The sequence below is a fragment of the Physcomitrium patens genome, chromosome 23 (genome assembly GCF_059467195.1).
Source record: "Physcomitrium patens ecotype Gransden chromosome 23, ASM5946719v1, whole genome shotgun sequence".
NCBI lineage: Eukaryota > Viridiplantae > Streptophyta > Bryopsida > Funariales > Funariaceae > Physcomitrium > Physcomitrium patens.
Genome location: NC_143432.1, coordinates 4027598 through 4040977, shown reverse-complemented (window position 1 = coordinate 4040977; position 13380 = coordinate 4027598). Strand labels below are relative to the sequence as shown.

Sequence of the window (13380 nt, the reverse complement as noted above, 5' to 3'; positions counted from 1 at the left end):
GTGGAAGAGGTGAAGTGTGGCACTTTATTGCTGAATATTGCTTTGTCTTAAAGTTATACTTGGGGGTGAACTCCAGGCCCTCCTCCTTTGTCACACTGTGTTGCCAACTAAGGAGAGTGCACCTTTCTCATTATTCTTGTACTTACTAACCTGGATGTAAAAGGAATTGTGGTGCATTCATAGAATTCATTTGAGTTGGGATATTTCACATTATAAAACGAATAACAATCTAAAGTCTATTCTTCACCTCCGCCTAGTGTAAGAAATGACAGCTAGCATCTTCATAATATGGGTTCTAGCTAGTAGCTAGCCATTCACTTCATCAACAAAAAAACAATTAAAAATTAAAATGCAACACTTATGGTAGCCTTTGATATAAAAAAATAGAGCCTCCACTAAAACGATTATCATCCATCCATGCACACTCAAACCAGCTACTATATTCATCCTCTTCCATCTCTCTTATTTTAATTTATTTTAATTTTCTCCCTCAGGTCTTGCCATTCCATTGGCCCTTTCACAAAGACCCCACAGCTGCAGCAAATGAGGGTGATTTCCTTCCTTGCCTTCCCTTTTGTGCCTAGACTTTTCCAACTCATTGCAACTGGAAGGCATGCCAAACAAAACCAAGTGTAGCCCCCAAAAGAAATGAAACAAAGTTGACTATTACTCTGTGGTGAAGAAAGTTTAAAACAGATTCTGACATAGTTTAGTGGGAAAATGGCAGCTTCTGGGGAGCCATTTTTTCTTCATTTTTGTTGAATGATGTGGAGTGTGAGCAGTGAATGTATGGGTGATGGGGGGTGGGGGGGGGGTATACATCTCCTATGTGTTCAAAGTAGAGTGGGGGTGTGGTAGGGTGGGCAAGAAGAAGAAGAAGAAAAAAATGCTTTCCTGTTTAAAAAACAGAAATTTGTCTAAGTCACCCAATTACTTTAACACACTAAAGGAAGTGTGTTCAAGTAAGCACACACATACACACACACATATATATATATATATACACACACACACACACACACATGCAGACACTTCCCTTTGTAATGCAAGAATGAACTTGATTCTTTTCTTGTAACACAGGCAACTCTATTTATGTAGAAAATAAAAGAAATTATTCCAATGCAATTGGAGTAAGCATTATTAGGACAACATATGGATTCGTAGTTAATCGGCCAAGGTTCTCAAAAAGTAGTAAGTAGTTAGTTTGGTCATGAAGTAACATGAATTTCTCATTCATCCGCAAAATTACGTCCATCCATCCATCCAAATCTCTCATTGCAGTAGCAAGAAAGGCAGGGGGGAGGGGAGCCAGGCTGGTGGTGGTGGTGCATGATGTCATAATAATAATCCCAATGATAATCGAACTCACTCAACCCAACAACGACACACTCTCCCTCTTTCTGCCCACTGGGCCCCGCTTCCTCCCCCCCCCTTTTACTTACACACACGAGGGCAATCAAGCCCACCCCCTACCCCCACCCCCTACTGCGATTCATTCCCCCATACCCGCGCACGGTGGGTTTGACCCATCCTTGACTGGGAACCCTACCACGGTTACCCACCCACCTTCTTCTGCTCCCCCGCCTCGGTCACCTACAGCCGTTACGCAATAGAGCCTCGGTTCGACCCAGCCAGTGGCAGGTACCCGCGCCGAGAGGGGCGGTTGGGGGGGGGGGTGCTGACCAGGTGCGAGGAAGTGCGCAAGGAAGCGAGCAAGCAAGCGAAAGGGAAGGGAAGGGAAGAAGGCCTCACTCCACTCCACTTCTCCTTTGCTGAAGAGGAGGAAGAAGAAGAATCTGGGTCGTCTTTCTTTCTCTTTCTCTCTTTCTGTCACTCTCTTTCTCTAACCAAGGCTTCTTTCTTGCCCTGGTTAACGTCTCCCTTCGGTTAGCTTTGGTTTGCTTTCTTCATCCCCTTCCTCTTGTGCTTGTGCTTTGTCTTGCGTTGCGTTGTGCCACTTTGCCTGGCCAGATCTGATGATGATGGTGATGATGCCATTTGTTCCCATATATTTTTGCCCTTTTGCCTTTTGCACTCATCATCATCATCGTCGCTAACTGTCGTCGTAAGTTAATAATCGTTCTTTCCTTACTCATTCATTCCCCGTCGTCTACTACTCATTCCGCTCCCCACCCCACCTGAAGTGGAGCTCTCTCTGTCTCTCTGTCTGTCTGTCTACTCTCTACTCTCCCTCTGCCAGTTTCCGCATCACGACCTCGCGGATCAGAAGAAGAAGAAGAAGAAAAAGGTCTTGTGGTTTTCTTAGTCGAAAGTAAGAAACTTGTTTCAGGGAGACCGAGGTGGGTGGGAGGTGGTGAAGCAGTGTTGTTTTGCTGGTGTTGTTGTTTGTTTGTTTGTTTTTTTTTGGCGCTCATTTAGCTTTTCTTGTATGGTGAGGATTGCAGCAGGTTTGTGAGCTTTAGAGAAGAGCGACAGAGAAAGGTTTGCATTTGAAAGGAGGAAGGGAGGTGTTGTTCATGAGTGGTGGGAGAAGAGAACGATTTTGTGTGAGTATTAGTGTGTGTGTGTGTGTGTATATATATATATATATATATATATATATATTCCTTCCCATGTGGGTCTGATTGTTTTCGGAGTCCATGGGATTTTGGGGGAGTTTTAGTTTGCTGCTGCAGTGATTGTGAGGACTGAGCTCGCGCTGGTACTATGGTTCTTATCGGAAAAAAAAAAAAAAAAAAAAAAAAAAAAAAAAAAAAAAACTAGAAACAATCGAAAGCAAAAGAATGTTTGGTTTGGATGTGAGAAACTGTAGTGTTGCGGCGTTGCGAAGGGGTGGTATAGAGTCGAATAATGGGCGTAGTGAGGCATGGAAGTGTGGAGGGTTGGGAGGGGAGTTAGGGCTGTCACTGTTGAGGGATAGGCTTTCGCAAGCTGTTTTAGCTGGAGGTGTATCTGGCTGGCGGTCGTCCATTGCGTGGGATTTGGCTCTGGTGCATCTGATTATTTGGTTGAGGAGTGTGCAAGTCTATGTGTCATTTTTCTGGATTCTAGGATGTCATCTCCTTTGATCTGCCTCTTTTGGTGATTTGGGGTTTTGTTTTGCAGTAGTATTAGGGTAGGATGGTATTCCATTTATCGACATGGTGGTTGTGTCTACAAGTGTGAGATGCATCCTTGTTTCTGTTAGCTCATGTCTCGGTGACAACTCTGCTATTGGTTGACGCCTATTCGCTGGAATTTGACAGGCGAGCACAGAAGAACAGGAGAGGCTGTTTCATGCATGGTTTCATTGCGAGGTTTGAACTTGAACATAGACGCCTGTGTTCTCGAGGAGGCGAAACTTGGTCAGAAAACATTAGAGTTGTTTAGTGAGGGAGACGGGGAATACTTCTCTAAAGGTTACTTTTTTCTTGCTGCTGGTGTCCTGCATTGTTTCGCAAGGTCGAAGTATTTGGTTTCATTTGCTAGTGAATGTCAAGCCTGGCGGTTCTCTAGGTGCCCGAGCTGCCTACGGACAGACCGGTGAAGGCGTTGCATGTGGGTTGTCACGTGCATAGAATTATTGTGAGGGAATGGGTTTGCGGCTTCCCATACATTGTTCCTTTAAGTTTTGAGAGGACTTGGTGTTTTCCAGAGCCAGCACGTTCACCTCGAGATCGTGGTCGACTTGGTTCTCCACTACAGTAGTTGATGTGAGTTTTAAGCAAATGAAAGGGTTTCGTCTACAGTGCTGGTGGCATCGAATGCACTTATGTGGTCCTGGTAGATCTCTGTAGGAGTGGCAGATGGACCGCGGTTTATAGCTTGCTAATTTTTGAGATCCCAGTGAATACGTAGCATCATGATCCAAACGAGAAAAGGGATGCAAGTGCGGGTTGGTTGGTTAGTGTGAACAAAACATCTTTCGCTTTTAAAGTATTGTAGCCCTGGAATCCTCAGGGAGTGAGGAGGCAGTGATGCCCCCATCGGTCTTCCCAGACGAGGTTCTCGAACACGTCTTGGTCTTTCTGGATTCCCATAGGGACAGAAACTCTGTCTCGCTGGTGTGCAAAGCCTGGTACAAGGCCGAGGGATGGAGCAGGCGGAGAGTTTTCATTGGGAACTGCTACGCGGCTTCTCCGGCCCACCTCATCAAACGTTTCCCCAAGTTGGTAGCCCTTGAGATGAAAGGGCGGCCGAGGTTTACTGATTTCGGCTTAGTTCCACAAAACTGGGGCGCTTTCATTCAGCCATGGATCGAGGCTATGGCTGAGTACTACCCTGGGTTAGAAGAGCTCAAGTTGAAGCGCATGACTGTGTCCGATGAGAGTCTGAGAATGGTTGCTGTCGCTTTCCCCAATTTTCGATCTTTACGCCTCACCAGCTGCGATGGGTTCAGTACAGATGGGATCACAGAGATCACGAAAAATTGCAGGTATTAAATTTTTCTTTTTACTTTTAATCGATATTATTTGATGTCACTTCGATGTAGGAACTTACTAGGGTATTATTTGACGAGTATTCGTGAAGTTCATGTGGGCTTCTAGTAATCTTTCCACATGTCATCATCTGCGAATGAACGACAGCGAAATGATTTTTAGTACGTCGACGCAACAGCAGCAACTTTTACGTCGTCGTCTTTTTTAAAAGATTAACACATGTTAAAATAATAACAATAATAACAACAATAAAGTAATATGGACATATTTGAGATACTATGTGTGTGCTAATCTATTTGCTCCTGTGCGCGTAGAAATCTCGCAGTGCTGGATCTTCAAGAGAACGATATTGATATTCGGAGTGGAGACTGGTTGAAAGCTTTTCCAGAAACCCAAACATCTCTAGAGTGGCTCAACTTTGCTACTGTGAAATGCATGATTGATGAAGAAGCCTTCCAATGTTTGGAAGCTCTGGTGGCTCGCTGCCCATGTCTAAAGCGGCTCAAGTTGAACAAGGATATCTCTCTCGATCAGTTGCGAAAGCTTTTGCTAAGAGCTCCGCAACTGGAAGTGTTGGGCACAGGAATATATAACCAAAATTTGTCATGGGGTAAACTCCACGAGCTTCAGGGTTCTCTCAAGAGGTGTAAGAATCTTCGGAGCCTGTCAGGGCTTTGGGAAGTAATTCCAATGTGCCTACCCACGATGTACCCAGTCTGTTTGAATCTAACTAGCCTCGATCTATCAAATGTCACTCTCAAGACTACGGATTTTACCAAGTTCATCAGTTATTGCACTAAGGTGCAACGCCTATTGGTTGGTCCCTCACCTTCACTGTAGAATCAATGTGAGCAGCAGGAGTTTAGTTGAATTTGCGATCATTTCTGCTAAACGGGGACACTCTGTCCAAAATTAGCTTGTAACTGTCCCCATACAAACTTAACCCTAATCCCTGTGGTGTTGTGCTTCAGGTTCAGGACTTCGTGGGTGACAAGGGATTAGCGGCTGCAGCAGTGAATTGCAAGGATTTGCAGGAGCTTCGTGTCTACCCTATTGATGATGATGGCCTTGTCACAGAACAGGGCTTCATAGCGATCTCCGAGGGATGCCCTGAATTGAGGAAAATTCTGTACTTCTGCAAGCAGATGACCAACGCTGCAATGACTAGGTTTGCCGAGAACTGCCCGAAGATGACCCACTTCCGGTTGTGTATCATGAAGTGCTACATGGAAGATTGCGTAACTGGACAGCCCCTGGATGAAGGATTCGGAGCAGTTTGCAGGCTATGTGTAGATCTTCGGCGACTGTCCCTTTCGGGGAAGATGACCGACAAGACCTTTGAGTATATTGGTCGGTATGCTAAAAATCTAGGTATGCTGTCAGTGGCATTTGCGGGGGATAGTGATGTTGGAATGCAGTACGTTCTAGATGGCTGCCCAAGGCTTCGCAAGCTGGAGGTTAGAGATTGTCCCTTCGGCGATGAGGCCCTCTTGACGGGCATCGAGAAGTACGAGTCCATGCGGTCGTTGTGGATGTCGTCGTGCCATCTCACCCGGGATGGTTGCCAGTTCTTGGCAGCCAACAATCCATCGCTCAACGTCGAAATTATCAAGGATGTTGAGAAGCCACCCCATGAGCAAGGTCAGTATGTCGAAAAATTGTACGTTTACCGCACCATTGAGGGGCGCCGCAGCGATGCCCCACACTTCGTAGAAACTTTGAAGTGAAAATACATGGCATATACTTATTCTACTGCTTCCCCTTTCTTTATCTTTTCCGGTTGTTAGGACTCCTTGTCCATTATTTTCTTTCTTCCATCCCTACATTTGCTCCACCTTGTGAGAAGCCATAGACTCAGAGAAGGAGAGGCAAGGGGTAAAAGTGAGAAGCCCCCTCGGAGAGGTAGACGGCTTGGCTGTAGATGACCTTTAGATGGCTGGTTGGCCGTCCGGCTGGCTGGCTGGCTGGCTGGCTTGCTTTCTCTGCAGTCAGCTTTAGGCTTGGGTGCTACAAGAGGTAGCTTGGATACTGTACATAATATCTATTGTAATTCCCTTGTAGAGAGCTTAGTACACACATTTCTGTAGGAAAGTCTGCCGAGCTGTTTTTGGGGCCATCTCATTTATCTCACAATGTTGATTGCATCTGGACTTCCCTCACCCGAAGGACCCGGTCCAGTAATACGCAAGATGTTGATGGGCTGTCATTGGGCACCTTTACGCACTTTCTGTTAACCTTGATGGTCCGTGTTCAGTAAAAAGGAAAAAAATCCCTCACACATGGTCTCTTCTTCCATGTTTCTACTAGTTTCCAGTTGCCTGCAGGTTTGGCCGATTATCAGTATTGCAGTGTGTGATGGGCATTGTTCTGTTACATAGAGTGTGCCTATGTTCCATTACAAGGACCTTTGTTTTCTTATATTTTCTTGCTTGCCACCTTCCCGCTGGTAACAAGTGGGCAGGCTGGTATTGCATCTTGGTGTCCTTGCGAGTGTCAGGCCAGCTCTCTTTACTCTGAAGCCTGCAAAGCCTGCACCTCCCCCTGACATCGCTTGTATGTACGCAGTCCCGGAAATACTAGACTAGGCTAAATCTATTAATTCTTGATCAAGCACATCGAGGCTCTTCGTAGCCTTGTTTGCCACAAGCTAGAGAGCTAGTTTATGGTGTGGGTGTGGAATTCTCGAACCAGATGTAGGAACATACTGCTCAGCTCAACTCGGCCCAGTGTAACTCCAGGTTTCTATTTGACCTATTACTTTCAGCTGCACGATTAGCCACATGTTACATCTTGGTTGCCTCCCTGTTTGAAAACGATGTATCCGATTTACACTAAAAGTGTTAAAGAATTCCATGTGTTCACTACTCTTCATTTATTGCTTCTATGACAGAAAACCTCCGGTCTCGTGAAGTCTGACAAGGTTTGGCTTCTGTGACAGAGGCGGCTGCCAATAAAGTCAATTTGAAGTACATGCCCATCTCTGGATTCAAATCGTAAAAGCGTTTAGTTCTCCACCGATGCTCACAAAATAATCTAGAAATGCATCTCTCTTGCATTCTTTCGCAAAAGTCAATGTACACGATTCATCTTTGTTTTCCCAGCCTGTTGATAGCTATTCTGTAATTGTAAAGCCGGTTGCATAGACCACCTTTTCAGACAACTATTATTAAAGCATTTCATCATGAGGGAAATTCAATGCATTAAGACAAATTGCAGAAATATTAGGGGCAATAGGAACTGCAGGAAAGAGGAAGCACCGCAGAAGCTCCTATTTCTCATCAATGTAAGCGTCCTGGCGAGAACACATGAAACATGGAACTAAATCTCCTGGGGACAGAATGTACACAGGCATCTGAGGAATCTGATACCAACTACTGCATGTGCTTCTAACTGATCAACTGTAGGGTTACCGTCCTTCCCTCCCCTGCTTCTTTGGCCTCAGAAACCACACATGGTCTCATATTTGTCTCAACTATTGGCCGCACTGGTGCACCTCAATCTGCACTTTGTCTAACGCTTGCTTTTCTGCATCATTTGATCGGTTGTAATGAGCTGAGAGTAATGGGGTTAAGGTGATTCTACTGTAGAGTTTTTGGCTGGATCCTCTCTGGGCTTGCCTGATGCGGTGAACATGCTGGCTTTCTGTAAGGGTGGTACACCTAGGTAGCGTTAAGCCTAGAGTGTCGAAAATCTGAATGCTCCACATGCAGAGTTAAAGAGTTCGGACACTTGTGCTTGCCCGTTGCAAGCCTGACTGTAATAATCATTGGCAGATGCAGCCAGATGCTTTGACTAAAAACTACGCGTGGACATTTGATGTTTGGGTTTATCACAAGAAATCGAGAGTTGTAAGGAAGCACCAAGTTGGTGGGTCTGATCCACGGACGAAGCTACTGATTGTAACCACTGTTAGTCCAAGCATCCTCCCTCGCGAAGCTGCAGAAAATGTTTCGCTTAGCCGCTCAACCCCATCGTCATTCTCTTGGTTCTCATTGATCTGGTTCACAAGCTCCGCCCACAATTTCAATCGCCCATTTTCATTCTACATGGTTTTCGAGTAGGCGGGTTTTCAAGATGACAACAGGAACGAACTTGCACCCGCCCACACAGGATTCAATCTCAAAAGCTGCAAATCCCATCGAGAACAGGTGTGTTATCTACGTCAGCCCATTTTTTTTTCAAGAGTTTCAAGACACTTGAATGGAATAAAAATGCGCTTGAATTTAAGCTAGCCTGGAAGAGTCATGGGAGCCATTCACAGCGCAATCTCCAGCCTTCTCAAGAAATTGTGTAAGGAACATCTGGCAGTTAACCTCACACAAATAACTCCAACATGAAGACTAAGTCATGAGAGAACGGCGGAATTCTCAGGTCGCAGACTTCTGCCAGCCCTTTTGGATATAGGTTGGTAGCCACAGAACACATTTCTCTAAGTTCAGAATATCTACGACTAAGGGGAACCAGCAGGAGAAAATTAATCAAAAATGATTTAATGGTCATTGGGTCGAAGTAGACGTACCCTGAATATTTGCTCATATTTGATGCCAATATAGCAGCCAACCGACTGTGGGGATCTCATCCAGATTGTCTGCAAGGATCTCTAGATATCCGTGTTTTGCTGCGGTAAGCAGATTCTTGTATCTTTTCCACAAAACTACACATGACACGACCAAAATGAATTCCAACGCTACGTCTTACTGCAGCAGACTGACAAACGATATTGTCAAGAGCATCATGGTACTCTTTGCATCCTATGCTGCTGAATCTCGAGTTCCCGAAACCTCTTCTCTGCCCAATCTTGGAAGAGAGACCTCACGTTTGTCTCTGCACTAGGGTAGAAAAAAAATGCGACCGACCACATCCATCAGCCATTGATAAAGTATTATGTTTGCATGATGGATTCACCAAAAGTTGCATCGAATCCGATCACTAGCAATGCAGCCACCGGGGTTGGGATTTTCGCAACCTACAGGATCTGCACTAAGGAATGTCGCAATCACTTTGTCAGCCACCCATGCTTCATCGATGGGTCACATTTACAGCGTGTGAGGGACGATATGGTAGCCACTCAACATGCACAGTTGGAACCCTAATCATGTGTTGTGAGCTTGAGAGACAGCGAGAGAGAGAGAGACCTTCATCAGTTCTTTCTTTTAACTCTTTCTAACGCACCCAATACAAGTTGAATGCCACCATGTTTTCTTGTCGAACCCACAAGATCAAGCCTCGAGTTGTCTATCCATCAATCACACAGATTCTCTCATCATCAATACCACCTCAAATTTCTTCTAGTAGAGGCTCTCATCAGCTTTCAGCTCTGAGCGCAAACTTGCAAAATGCCTCCATCACTCCATGAATAAACAATTCTGCTTTCGTGGTCTGATGTTTATGTGGTCATCTAGACCCAAGGGGCAAGGACGGCGAGATTAGGAGCCCTCCAACATTACACACACACACACCAGAATACATACGATACGATATATGTATTTAGTTACGATATATGTATCTGTTAGCCCTTTCTCCTAATGTCCGTTTGGTGTTATGGTAACAAGCTCCATCAAACTATGCAAGGATAGTTAATTTGTAGATGCTAAGGATCTTCTTGATTAAAGTAAAAGGTGTCTATCTATAAGTAGTGATATGATTGAATACAATTAAAAGGTTGTTCCTTATGTTTTTTTGTACGTTGAATTAGTAATCTTTGTTTGTATGTTTTTAATAGAAGAAGAAGATGACTATAGCAATTAGAAGATATTACTCTTTGTATTGCAACTTCCATACAAAATTATACATCAATTTATTTATTTATTTATATATAGAAGATAAATTATTTATTCATTGTATTAATTAATTTTTGGTTAAAGAACATAAAAATATATGGAGTCTTAACACCTTGAAAGGGCATTGATATATTGTCACAAGCTATTGTGATACAAATTAATTAGGTACTCTTTGTAACTTTGTGAATAAATAAACCACTTTTTGAGATTTTGAAATTCTATTATAGTATCTTCTTTGTTTTGATTTTAAATAGCTTGTTGACCATCTATGGTTTGTCTTAGCTATGTAGTAGTGCTTCTCTTTTGTCATAATATTTTTAATTTTTAATTTTTAATTTATATTAACATTAATTCTTATAAAATATGAAGATATATTGTAAAAATAAATTATTTTTTTAATTAATATCTAGTCTATTTCTTTACTTAAAAGTGATTGAATTCCACCAGCCTTGGTACTTTTGCAAGAACTTGTAGCCTAATTTAATTGTATATGTTATTATATTAAAATCTTCTTTCTAGTAATAAATTTCAAAGTCATAACTTTGGTATTTTATTAAAGCATTTTTATCATGATGTCTTCTTTATATTTCTTTGTTTTTCTCAAGAAAAAAATTTGTATACAAGTAAGGTTTTTATTGGCTAAATCCACTTTAGGAACTGTAAGTGATTCTAAAGTTATATTATTGTAATGTAGAAATATTGATTATGTCCTTACCATATGCATTTTTATTTTTATTTGCTTAAAAATTTCAAAGCATGTGTACAAATTATCTGTTAAGGATGTGCTGCTTATTTTAAATTAAAAACTTTAAAAAATATGATTCAATTATAATGTTTAGATCAATATATATATATATATATATATATATATATATATATATTTGGTTAAATTATTTTAAAAAATAAAACCATCTAAGATCATAGATACCTACTTAGTAGATGTTGAAAACCTACATCATTGGTGGTAAAAAAAATATTGAAACACCATTTCTTTTTTCAATAAAAAATATTTTTTTAGTAAATTGCAAACATCTTAAAGCTTTTGCATTATTCTTTTGTGAATTTTTGCTATCCTATGAGGCTTAATTTGGATATTTATTTTAAAAAACTTCAATTCCTAATATAAAAATCTGTTATATATCTCAAAGAAAGTTAGAAAAAAGTATAATTTGTTAAAGCTTTAGCATCTTAAAGCATGCTTGGTCAATGCAAAGCTGCATTTTAGATCCACTTTTCTATTTATTTTTAAGGATCAAAGTCCATTCAATATATATATATATATATATATATATATATAATTTATTAATATTTCATTTTTATATAATTCTATGATATAAGAATAAAAAAAATTATGTTCTTGAATATGATGCTCTAATCATGTATTTTAAAAGTAAAATTATGAAAGTATTCTTTAGATATACTATTCTTTAAAAATTAATATTTTTTTATACTTTTTGATTAATTATTGTTAGTTTTTATTTATTTATTTATTTATTTTCCTACAATTAAATTTTTATTAATTATTCTTTATAAGATAAATTATTCTATTCTTTTTATCAATTCTTATTTTACTATTATCTTAATAAAATATCTTGTATTTTCTATTTTTAGAAGAGGATTTTTGGATTTTATTTTTATAATATTTTTTTAATATAATTAAGATAAGATTTATACTATAATTGATCTTACCTTTGCTATTATTTTATATCTTTGGCTAATTTCTTTAAAAATGTAATTTTAAATGTGCATTAAGTGATTTTCTAATTTAATCTATAGGAGCCTTTTGGACTTTTATATAATATCATACTTTACATTCTTTATTTATTAATCTATAAGGTATATGTCTTGTTTGTAATTTAGTATCTTTGATCATGATTTGGTATACATATTGATTTGTAATATATAGTAGTGTTTATTTTTATTTTTATTTTTTTTCCTACTTGTATAAATTATAGTTCTAACTATTTTTCTTATATTGCTATTGCAGGAAATAGACTTAAAACTACTACTTTTATATTGACTTACTGATTTTTTTTGTTATATTTCAAAGCCAAAAGTTGTATAACAATCTTATTGTATATAAAATAATGAAACTTTTGAATTTGTACGTTGGTAACGTATAAACTTAATTTTTTTCTTTTGAGATGCAATCACTTATCTATACTCATATCTATACTCAAATCTATACTCAAATCTATATTCAAATCTTTCAAATAAATGTAATAGTTTTTATATTTAAATTTTTGATTTTAGTTTAATAAGGATTTTAATAATTAAAAATTAATTCTATTTATTAAAATTAAAAAATAATTTTTAGATTTAAAGATAAATTTAATTGATTTAATATCAAAGACATGAATTGGAAGAAGATGCATAAACTTGAAAAATCTGTGTTAAAAAAAAAGTGACAAAATAGCAATAAATTAGTATGTATATTAAAAAGAAACTGGATTGGCTATTGCCAAAAGACAAGGAAATTAGAGACTCTTAAATTTAGATTAGAAGCAAGAAATAAGTTGATAAGAGTGAAGAAGGCTTTATTCTTGCCTTTATATATACTATCTAATTAAGAGCTACATAGCAATGTTCTATAGGACCTCTAATATGTGTTGACTTTGCGAGACACATGCCTTAGCTTACAAGGCAAGTTTTCTATGTGTGGACCACATAATTAGCTTGTTTCTTCAAGCTACTAACATGTGTGGCACATGACTAACTCATTGACTACGTTTTTAACCTAAAAAGTCAATTATAGACACCTATAAAATCAAATCAATGTCTATGAAGCTTCTAGAAAGCTATTATAAAAGATATTATGGAATCAACCTATTTTTACTTATTTTTATGTAAATCATATAGGTAATTATTGGTTTACATGTATATGTCCATAACATTTAATCTTTAATATTAACAAATAAATATATCATGTAAATATCAACGATAATCATAAATTTTAAAAAATAATATATATATATATATATATATATATAAAATTAAAATTAATTAAATAATCAATTATTTTAAAATAATTTTATTATATTTTATTAAATATATTATCAAAAAAAAATGTATAAGTTCTTAATTTTTCAAAGGATGAGACTATAAGAATATCCTAATTTGCTACAAGCACATTCTAACTTAATACAAATACATTTAATGTTGTTATATGTACATCCAAAAAATGTAGAGGCTTGTAATTGATTGGATGTTATAATGTGGAT

At 39.0% G+C, this 13380-nt stretch overlaps 1 protein-coding gene and 1 long non-coding RNA gene across 5 annotated transcripts; one reads left to right on the top strand and one right to left on the bottom strand.

Annotated features, from left to right (window-relative positions):
* Positions 1–1646: 1646 nt before the first annotated feature.
* Positions 1647–6657, top strand: LOC112275914 (protein AUXIN SIGNALING F-BOX 2). Of its 3 annotated transcripts, none has more exons than XM_024506675.3 (4): positions 1647–2272; positions 3207–4375; positions 4694–5195; positions 5351–6657. In XM_024506675.3, the coding sequence occupies exons 2-4, from the start codon at positions 3918–3920 to the stop codon at positions 6104–6106; spliced, it is 1716 nt and encodes a 571-aa protein (XP_024362443.1). In that variant the 5' UTR covers positions 1647–2272; positions 3207–3917; the 3' UTR covers positions 6107–6657. The 3 variants fall into 3 exon arrangements, with proteins under 3 accessions (XP_024362443.1, XP_024362444.1, XP_024362442.1); XM_024506676.3 differs by having other exon boundaries at positions 1764–2065; XM_024506674.3 differs by having other exon boundaries at positions 1764–2300.
* Positions 6658–7570: 913 nt separating this feature from the next.
* On the bottom strand, positions 7571–9718 carry LOC149986489 (uncharacterized). Of its 2 annotated transcripts, none has more exons than XR_016500224.1 (2): positions 8899–9718; positions 7571–8505 (listed from the first exon to the last, which is right to left on the bottom strand). It is a non-coding gene; the product is annotated as an uncharacterized LOC149986489 (long non-coding RNA). The 2 variants fall into 2 exon arrangements; XR_016500223.1 differs by having other exon boundaries at positions 7571–8376.
* Between the last annotated feature and the right edge of the window lie 3662 nt (positions 9719–13380).

Coding starts and splice junctions, on each gene's coding strand:
- LOC112275914 (XM_024506675.3), top strand. CDS start 3,918: ATGCCCCCATCGGTCTTCCCAGACGAGGTTCTCGAACACGTCTTGGTC. Junction 4,376..4,693: donor GAGATCACGAAAAATTGCAG/GTATTAAATTTT, acceptor CTGTGCGCGTAG/AAATCTCGCAGTGCTGGATC. Junction 5,196..5,350: donor CTAAGGTGCAACGCCTATTG/GTTGGTCCCTCA, acceptor GTTGTGCTTCAG/GTTCAGGACTTCGTGGGTGA.